General features: G+C 53.5%; 2 protein-coding genes across 2 annotated transcripts; both read right to left on the bottom strand.

Moving 5' to 3' along the window:
- Window positions 1–1183: 1183 nt before the first annotated feature.
- On the bottom strand, window positions 1184–3478 carry LOC119111437 (uncharacterized). Its single transcript, XM_037235250.1, has 4 exons — window positions 3222–3478; window positions 3001–3187; window positions 2583–2798; window positions 1184–2362 (listed from the first exon to the last, which is right to left on the bottom strand). Exons 1-4 carry the CDS (start codon window positions 3476–3478, stop codon window positions 1721–1723), a joined length of 1302 nt encoding a protein of 433 aa, XP_037091145.1. The 3' UTR covers window positions 1184–1720.
- Window positions 3479–3522: 44 nt separating this feature from the next.
- LOC119111438 (uncharacterized) lies at window positions 3523–4579 on the bottom strand. Its single transcript, XM_037235251.1, has 3 exons — window positions 4341–4579; window positions 3680–3806; window positions 3523–3639 (listed from the first exon to the last, which is right to left on the bottom strand). Exons 1-3 carry the CDS (start codon window positions 4577–4579, stop codon window positions 3523–3525), a joined length of 483 nt encoding a protein of 160 aa, XP_037091146.1.
- Between the last annotated feature and the right edge of the window lie 5254 nt (window positions 4580–9833).

Below are 9833 nucleotides of genomic sequence, written 5' to 3' on the forward strand. Positions count from 1 at the left end.
CGGTTTAAGCTTCCCTTAATATTTGCACAGCCTGATGACCGACGCCACGCACGTGCAAAGCCGTACCCGTTTTCATCACCGCTGACTAGCTACGCAAGATCCCCCAGGCAACTCACGTTAAGTACAGCTATAAGATCATTTGTGTAGCTACAGGCATGCCGGTCGCATCCGGCATACTTGCCTGCTCAATTGGAAGTGGAATGCGTGTATTCCTACGACAAAGGATGATACGGATTATTAATCTGACATCAGTTAAAATGTGTTGTTGACAGGCGCCGACATAGAGCATGGTTCTTAAACTTTTTTACAAACCAATCGACAGACCATCAAATGAAAATCAGGCTTTGATCTACATAGATCCGCACGGTTGATATTTGTTACTTCGACCCCCATTCAATCTGGTGGACTGACTCGGCTAGTAAGACCGCGCAGTACTGAACGAATCGTACTGATCCAGCGGGTTTCGCGTTCCTCGGTCGCAACACGGCCCGTTCGTGGTCACGTCCAAGTACACTGCCGTCATACAAACGGCTTGCCGCTGAGGCCCGTGAGAGGCCCAGCCTACCAGCGCCTGGTGTAGTCGCCGGTGTCAGCAGCTGCTGCTGCGCTTGTGGAGACGGCCTGATGGCGGGCAGCAGACCAGTACGTGGCGAAACTCCACCCCCAGCACGGCCAGACGGCTTCAGACTAACTCGACTTAGGTGAGAGCTCAACATATGGCACCACTTCACATATGTTAACGGCCGTCAGGTAGATTTGCGTAACATATGGTTACACTCTCCGGTCGCCACTGGGAGATTTGACACTGCCACAGCTCTTTGAAGGCAAGAAAAAAACGAAGTAAGCCCGGCATTTTCTGTTCCCTTATAATGAAGCGGACATAGGCATTCTGGGAGAATCATTGGGAAACATCCTTCATTCACGCTCCTTATTTTCATACATGAATCTCATGCTGGCTCTCATCGACCCTTCCATTGGTAGCATACATTGGCCAAAAATTGAGGCATGCTGGCGAGTGTACTCGCGTGCAAGCGTACTCATTTCACACAGAGTGCCGCATAAGAGAAGCAAGACTTGCGAGTGACTGAGCCGATTGAAAGGCATGCTAAGGTTATTGAGCACATGCAGGTCCGTTTCACGTTTCACCGGTGGCCTTCAAGGACCAGTTTAAAATGACCGCGTTGGAAGTGTACCAACAAATGGGCAAGAAAAGGGGGCAAAAGACCTGAAATACAGACATCGGTAGCCCCATCCGGTAATTAAAATTGGCGGTCAGTTACGTTCAAACATCAATGATGACGGACGTCACATGGATCAAATACTGTCGCACCGTCGGGGGTACCGAGAGTAGACAGCTGCAATTGCAACACAGGAATTGTGGCCTTCAGTCCACGGGCCGCACGCCCCGCGGAACTGGTAAGGAAGCCTGTCCAGTCCCTGAGCCGCAGGTGGTCCTGATGAGGGAGCGTGTCCAGTCCCTGAGCCGCGGCTGGCCCTGATGAAGGAGCGTGCCCAGTCCCTGAAGAGTGGTCCGTCTGTGTGGCGTTTCTGTCTGAGCGATCGCGTCGTGATCGATCGCGTCTCACATGCCGGCCACACAGGCGCCGGTGTTGGCGACCAGACCAGATCCTGCCCCGGCTGCGGCCGCCGCACACCGCGCAACCCAGGTGGCGATGCACACTGTACACGCGTCGCACGGCTGGGACCGCAACTGAGCGCGTCAGACCGTGTGCCGTCGGCCGATCAGGTGCCTCCTGTGGGTGCACGTCGGCATATCATACTGGCTGGGCGGCATCATGCGTACGCCCGCCCAGAAGGTGCTGGCGGTGGGCGTCCACTGAGCGGTGGCCAACACAGGTGGGTCTGACCCGACGGCCAGCGACAAGATTCGTGCACCACCCGGCCGTGCCGTGCTCCGTGCCTCGGCGTTTGTGCCCGGTGCTTGCTCCTCTTCTTCGTCGGTATCGCTGTCGGCCGCTGCTCTGGGCTGCGTGCGACGCACCGAGGGCTTATCGCACTCCAGAGCGTACTGGAGCATAAAGCCTGTGAGGTGGTGCACAATGTCGTCGGCTGCCTCCATCCGGAAGAGCTGCAGGCCCGTGGCGACCGCGTGCGCTTGCCAACCGTTCATGAAGCCGGTGAAGAGCAGGTGGAGCAGCACGCGCTGGTGCCAGAGCATGCAGCCTCCGCGTAGGAGCATACGGCCCGTGACGTTGTTGTTGCGCACATGAATGAGGTCTGCCAGCGCCAGGCTGTGTAGGTGGCGAAGGTTCTGTGGCATGCGTTGTTGTTGAGGCTTTTCCACTGGTTCCATTGTACTCCTGGCTACCGTTGCACCGGCACCGATGTTGCAGATCAGGTGCTGAAATAGTTGGACACGCAATCACGGAAAAGACTGGTGGAGTCTCCTAGTCTCATGCAGTCTGAGTTTGTTCTGATGCAAGCTCGTGGCTCTTGCATGGAAGCGCAAGCACTTTTCCACTTGAAATCATGCCCACGATTTCTGTTCTGTAAGCTGAGCCCTATTCTAGTGGCAAGCAGGCACATAAGTCTCGACTCATCGGCTGTTGACCGAAACCTACCGTCTGCTGCAGGTGTGTGATTGGGAATCCGATGAAGCTGCGGCAGTTGGGGTTGCGCGAGTACTCCCGCAACAGAACCACCTCCCGAATGCCGGGCCACGGCTCCACGTAGAGGGCCGTGCTGGGCGGCTCCGGCGCCGGTATGCCGTCGCCTTCCGGATGCAACAGCCTGTACGTCTGCGCACCCACGGAGCCGACGAAGAAGGCACCCCGCTGCTGTCGACGAGAGGGCGCAGGTTATCAGTCTGCTATTCTGACCTTCATCTCTTCGAAAGGGATAGCGAGACTGTTGTCAACGCTTACTCACTACACCGTTTACCACACTCTATCTGCCCTTCAGTGTTCGCTGTGCCAATCACATGACGCACATGGAAGCAGCTGCCACCGGACATAGCAAGACAGGCTGGTGGTGACTTACATGGAAAAATTTAGCGATGTCAACGGTGGCCCCGCCGGCGGCCGTAAAGTAACCGCCGGTCAACGGCACACCGTTCAACAGCTTCTCCAGCAGCTCTGTGCTCATTGTGTTCCAGTTGCCGCTGCGCACCGTGTCCTCGGGCCGCTTGTGGAAAACCACACGCACAACGTAGCGGCCAGTCTTGAAGCTCCGACACCCGGCTCGACGCGTTGGGCGCGCACTGCTGATCACAATGGTAGTAGAGCTGGAACGTCTGGAGGCTCATAACGCGCGGCGTCCGCATCAGCAGCCGCTGATACCGGTCGCTGAACAGCGTGCAGGCGAAGTCGACGAACTGGTCCGGCGTCTGGTCGTCGTCCTTGAGCCGCCACGCCCAGCTGAGCTGCAGGAAGCGGCGCGCCGACACCAGCCGCGCCATCAGCGGGTGGTGGAACACCAGCGCGTCGTCGATGGCCACTGCCGTGTTCCGCACGCTCATCAGGACGAGATGCCGCGAAGAAGAAGCGCAGCAGCTCGCCCGTGTCAGTGTCCTTCCCAGTCGTGCAGCAAGGGCTCCGTGTCGCGGCGGCGACGGGCGTGCGCGTTGGTCTTGAACGCTATCATCTCGAACAGCTCGCGGTCCAGCATCTCGAACGCCAGCTGGCACGGGTCGAGCAGGGCCGGTGGACGGGCGGAATGCGTCGATGGCGTGCACGTCAGCGTTGCCCAGGTCGACGCCGAGTGGCCGGTCGGCGGAGGACTGGGGATTGGATGGCGCGGTACTCACTGCACCCTGCCGCACCGGCTCGTACTCGGCCAGGTCCATCCTGCCGACAGGCGGCGGCACAGTCAGCAGGGCAGGCGGCGGCACAGTCAGCAGGCAGGTGGCGGCACAGTCAGCAGGCAGGCAGCGGCACAGTCAGCAGGCGGACGGCGGCACAATCAGCAGGCGGATGGTGGCACAGTCAACAGGCGGACGGTGGCACAGTCAGCAGGTGGACGGTGGTGCACAGTTTGGTCTCGAATGACGGCGTAATCAGCCGCAAATGGTGGCACAGTGACTGGGTACTATTCGGATGAATATATCAGACAGCTGATGACGTCCTGAACGCTACAACATATAGAAATCTGTCCAAACAAGAGCTACATCATTCGGACGCAGCAGAACGAACACACAACGTGGAGCAACAGCATTACAATTCCGGCATTCGAGAGCACATGAGCCGCACGGTTTCTAGCCACCCTCGTCAGGGCGAGACCCGGTCCTCCCACAGCTCGCCGCCCCCGTCAGGGCGAGACCGGTCCGCCCACAGCTCGCCACCCTCGTCAGGGTGCACCCGGTCTGCCCACAGTGTCGTTACCTGTTGGTCGCCAGGCACGGGCTCTGGCCGATGACGAGGCAGTCGTCGGGCCGGTCGCCGTCGGCCGGACTGCGGTGCCGGACTGGGAGCGGGCCGTCCGGAGGTGCAGCCGGTGGCCGGTCAGCGAGCAGTACCCGAGCCAGGCTCCGGGCCGACTGGGCCACCACCTGCCAGTCGGCCAGGCCCGGACGGTGCGCCGTTGGTCGCGACACCCCCCAGAACACGCTGTCGGTCTCCATCGGACTCGGGAGGTGGCGGCGGCGGCGGCAGCGGGCCGGTGCAAACAGGATGTCCCAGCTGCAATCGGCGGCTTGCCCGGGCTGGATAGGCCAAAGGGCACGCATGTCAACAAGCAGCATGGCTTACATGCCCTTGGCAAAAATGATACTCGGTTAGGTTAGGTTAGTAGAAATGAAAACACCGAACACAATCCGTGAAAGCAATTTTGGGACACAGCCAAGCTTTGTGTATAATGCTCCAATGCATATGCGGTATCAGTGTTACATCAGCGTAGCAGGGAAACACTATCCCGGTTTCTGGTCTCACATGCCGCATTTGCGGGCGTAATATCCACCTAATAACACCACAAGCTTCATAATCGGCACCTACCAGTATCGCTATTTCCCGGATACATCATGTGATCACAACGCATAGAGCCATGCATCTTGCGCTTGTTTGTGTCCTTGCTCGTTAAGCTTTTCGCCAACGGCATGAGCATTTTCCAGTGAGCAGGGAAGTCTCTTATTAAAAAAAGACGATCTAGCCACCAAATGCCACTTATTGAAATAAGTCAGTATGATTGAAGGGCGAATGCATGCATCAAACACATGATATATGTTTAATCACACTGCATCTAAATATGATCAAACTTTCGTTAGACAAGCTGGTCTCACTTTTATTGATGGCCAAAAGATGCTTACTTCCGGTCTACAGGAAAAGCCTGCTTCTACAGAGTTCGCACGTTCTTCTGACACGTTGAGCAGGGCACATGTGCGCGTCGGTTAAGATGGCACATGTTTAGAGGAGCTTCTCAGCAAAACCTGAATCAAATTTCATTCTAATCGCGGTGGTGAAGGAAATAAAATAATATTTTGATCTTAGGGAACTAAAGGTGGAGCTCTGAGGTGTTACAGAAGGTGACTGTGGGACAGAAGTAGAGAGCTTACTGTCAGGAAGTGGAAAGTATGCTGACAGGAGGTGGAAAGTTAACTGACAGGAAGAGGAAAGTGTACTGATAGAGAAATGGCATTGCCGGATTGCTGGATCCAGCTGTAATCGCCGCTCCCATTGCCACTCTTGGAAGCTGTTAAAATGACTTCACAAAGACGTACTGCAGTGGAAGATTTTGAAGCATAAGGGCATTTTCATCCCTAGCGATGTAATGTCTTGGTGGTAGTCAGCCCATTGTGTTTGCGGACCACTTTCGGACGTGACTGTCCGGAGTTCGTCCGTATGGAATAGTATTATACGTTTGTGCCGTGTGTTCAATAATGGCAAAGGAAGTAAGTACACCCTTGGAGCCTTTATTTTGATAATACAAGAACATCAATAAAAAAATATCTATTTCACTTCTCCCATCATAGATATCTTCATGCCCGAACTTTGTACCGCACTGTCTGAACACTGTACTAAACTGTACTAAACACTGTAAACACCGCACTGTCACACACACTCTGAACACACCGCACTGTCTTGTCTAAATGTCTACTCCCGTTGAACCTCATTTCCTGCCAAAAGTTCATGGTAAAGGTTTTACTGGAGCGAAATCTTGTGAATCTATCGCAAAAACTTCAAATTCTAAAAAAACATTAAATGTGCGGAGCGTGTACTGAAGGAGATAACGACAGCGACCGGACCGTATTGTACTTCTCAGATGCCTATTTCGCTTAATTTAAGCTCATTGGCATATTTACCAGTTCTGACCCAACGTGCAGGGCTGGTCCCGTAAAAACCACGGACGAAATCGTTCTTTTTTCCTAACACAGAACCACTTTTACAACGGCAAGATACAAAATGTTCTCAACGGCTTCGCTTCTGATGGCTCAGCAAGAGTCTCAGCGATTATCATGAAGCTGGTAAGATCCTACTTCACGGTTTACTAGAAGGTGTTATGAAATCCCGGGCTGAACGGACTGGTTGCTACAGTCAACCACCTTTTTCCTTCCACTCAGGTTAAATTGAGCGTGTTAACCGGCAGCGCCGTTCCTGAGAGCCTCGGAATTTCTATTTGATATGGCCGCTGTAACGGAAAAAAATTCGATAAATCCCTAGCTCACAATTCTGAATGTAATGCTTTTATCTGCTTTGTCGTTTCCCAACAGAAGTATCAGTTTGTGGGGATACTCAGAGCAGGTTTTTGCGCACGTGTTCAGTGAGCAGATAGCAGTTGTTAGAGCCTCTAAATCAGTGGTGTCTCACGTGTCCCAGAGGTCCACCTTTCAGCGTACACTCGGCCTCAGACATCGCGGTAAGTACAGTCTCGGCGCTGATGCCGTCAGGTAACATTGTCTAGAGCACTCTCTTCGCGGACTTCTCGTAAAAGATTCCTCCACAACTCCGAAGTGCGCACTGGCGGCAGGCCCGGCTTCTCGCGCGATATATTTCTGTGACACGGCGGCCGCTTTTGTGTGAGCGGCGAGCGCTCCAGCCAATCTACCGCAAGCAATGCTGCTAATATCGCAGTAGCTACTACAGCCACAATGAGAGGATGGCAGCCAATCTACTCTCGTAGCCTTGAGCGCGCACTCTGGATGAAATCTGGGATCTATGCTGTCACCTTCAACAATCTCCTTAAGGATGAGTAGTGCCACATACTCCGCAGCATGCATTCCGAGGGAACGTAGAAATATGTGATCAGGTTAAGATTATCGAATTCCAAAAAAGCCCGGCTGAACATACCGGCTTGGGCGGCTGGCTTATTTAGAGTTTCATATTAAAGCAAAATAAACTGCATTCTTTGTCCCAAAGTACGCCCAAATCTGTCGTAACGGGCGAGTCACCACAACCAAGATTGCCTGTGGATGACGCCCGAGGTCTTCATGCGGAGACACCCACTTCGTGAGATCGAGACCTGTGAGCAGCGTGCACAGCGACTGGTGCAGCTCCTCGACCCCTCGAACGCCGTCATCCGATTCCAAGTAATCGTCGATGTAAAGGCGGCTACGAACAGCATTTCTGGAGGACAGGAACCGATAACTGAACTTCTCGTCCCCGGGACATTTGCTTCATGCGAAGTCTACGGAACAAGCGGATTATGAGACACCAAACACAGGCACCAGCATTTGATTGACCATGAGTTTCGCAGTCTGGTCAGCTCCTCGCACGAGGAAACGCAAGACGGGCTGGTGTCACTCCGACGCTGCTGTACATGGCGCGTATGTCGCCAAAAAGCGTCATCTTACGCCGGCGAAAAGAAAATGAAATGCCACGAGACTGTGTGAAGGAACTGGGAAAGAGATGATGTTGGGAAAAATGTTGGAAATGAAAGTCATGCTAGCGGCGGATCAGCGCGCCACAGCGTCAAAAGATGGCGCTGATCGATGATTGGTAGACGAGTCAGCTGAGCGGTCGACGGGTCAGCTGAGCGTGGGGCGAAGCCGTCGTGGGAGCGAGGAAAATGATATGTTGGTTCGGTAAGGTAAGGTTTGGTGAAATCCAGGAAAACTGCCGACTTACTTAGGATAGTGACGCCATTTGTCACTGAGGTGCTCAGTGAAAGAAAAATACTACGCTGTCTGCGCATTGCGCGTGGCTTAGCCACGGTGGCGTCCGGTTAGTGGGTGTTTTGCGTATGCAAATATCGTTGTGTCGTAATTGTCATTCAATATTCTGGGAAAATGCAGCATGGTAGGCTGAACCAAGAGTGTACAGATCGTACAAACATCAAAAGTAATGGTCCCTGCGAATTTCTTCCTTAAATATTTAAGTCAAGCACGACCGCACGGTTCAATGGTCAAACTAAGTTATCGAGTACATAAGCAAGCTTTTTACAGTACAGTACAGTGCATATGTTGCAACATTCGCAAAACAGAGAACCGAAAATTGCCAATTAAGAACATTTTATCAAAACGCATCCAAACACTTCCTCCATTGCACATTGTTCTTTTTTAATTATCAAAAAGCAACGCCCTCGCTGAGTCGCAGATCCAGTACTCACCGTCACGGATCACCTTGTCCCGGGTCCACGTGCCAAAACGCCACATCCGTCCGGCCGGTGCCGCGCTCGGGCCGCCCTGCCTAACTGACCGACCTCATCCCGGCCCCTCCTGGCCTCAGGGCACTCAAGGTCGAGCCGGCCCGGGCCGCGTTTGTCCATTGGCAAAGTATGTATGACGCAGCCGGGCCCAGTTCTTCGCAGACTTATGGGCCCAGGCTCCGCTCGTTGAGGTAGCAGCCTGCCACGGCCCATGGAAGTGCGTCATACGCGTCTGTCAAGGAGCCCTACAAGCTATAATACGATCAGTCGGCCCTTGGCTCTTGAACTGGGCCAATTGGATCGGCCTTAGGAGACATGTAGCGCGCAGCGATTGTGCAGTTATTGACAAGTTATGTTGTCAAAAAAACATCAGCGTCCATCACGCCATTCTCATTTCGGCGAGAGACCTCCACCGGCCCGACATGCAAGACTGTTAACAGCGCGTCGAAGTTGTAAGGCATTGCCATGCAAGCAACCACGACTTGCTTGTAACCAACAGCACTTACTTCGTTTTCTGGCCAGGTAAGGAATGGGTTTCGGCCGTGACATCTCCTAAAAGTCAAGGGCTTGGTCTTTATTGGCAAATGGAAGCCCATTCCCTGCTCGGAAAACCCTGTTCAACGTATGACGCAGCTACCTGACAAACCTCTGACGTTCCGTCTAAGCTCATTCCTGACCTGGTCGAGAGGTCAAGTGTACGCGTTTATTTGCAAGTAAGTCGGCGCTGTTTGCATGGATACGTTCGACACTTACAGACACTAGCAACGGTCGGCACACTGTTGGCGGCCTCGTATGTGGGGCAAGTGGGCAGGTCTCGATTGCATGAGGATAGTGTGATCGACAGTTATGGCACTATCCACAATACTTGTTGATAATTGTTCAACCGAATAATATTCAAGTGCACCCCTCACGCGCACTTTATGACTCAGTGGGTTTGAATCAGCTGACAGGCAGGTGTCCCCAGACAGACGGGCCGCGCGAGGATGCAGGGTAAGGCGAGAATGAGGATAGAAGGCAGGATGATGCATCAAATAATTTCGTTGTCGTCACACCGAACTATAGCGTTGCCGTATACCCAAGTCATCTCTTGGCGCATCAAATACGGGACGTGAAACCTCATAGCTGAAGGACTAGACGCACACAAGTAAGATTGGATGCACTGAAACATTTTTGAATATAAGGTTAATCGTACAGAATGTGTTACAAAACATTCGTTGACCCACGTGCTCTGTTTATTTGATGCGGCTCTCGAGGACCAGACGCCGGCTTAGTTCGCGTGCCGGCCGCTGGAAGCGCTG

This window comes from Pollicipes pollicipes, unplaced genomic scaffold, assembly GCF_011947565.3.
Source record: "Pollicipes pollicipes isolate AB1234 unplaced genomic scaffold, Ppol_2.1 Scaffold_7261;HRSCAF=8764_pilon_pilon_pilon, whole genome shotgun sequence".
Taxonomy (NCBI): Eukaryota; Metazoa; Arthropoda; class Thecostraca; order Pollicipedomorpha; family Pollicipedidae; genus Pollicipes; species Pollicipes pollicipes.

Coding starts and splice junctions, on each gene's coding strand:
- LOC119111437 (XM_037235250.1), bottom strand. CDS start 3,478: ATGAGCGTGCGGAACACGGCAGTGGCCATCGACGACGCGCTGGTGTTC. Junction 2,799..3,000: donor ACATCGCTAAATTTTTCCAT/GTAAGTCACCAC, acceptor TCTCGTCGACAG/CAGCGGGGTGCCTTCTTCGT. Junction 2,363..2,582: donor TCACACACCTGCAGCAGACG/GTAGGTTTCGGT, acceptor CAACTATTTCAG/CACCTGATCTGCAACATCGG.
- LOC119111438 (XM_037235251.1), bottom strand. CDS start 4,579: ATGGAGACCGACAGCGTGTTCTGGGGGGTGTCGCGACCAACGGCGCAC. Junction 3,807..4,340: donor CCGTGCCTGGCGACCAACAG/GTAACGACACTG, acceptor GCCTGTCGGCAG/GATGGACCTGGCCGAGTACG. Junction 3,640..3,679: donor CTGACGTGCACGCCATCGAC/GCATTCCGCCCG, acceptor GACCCGTGCCAG/CTGGCGTTCGAGATGCTGGA.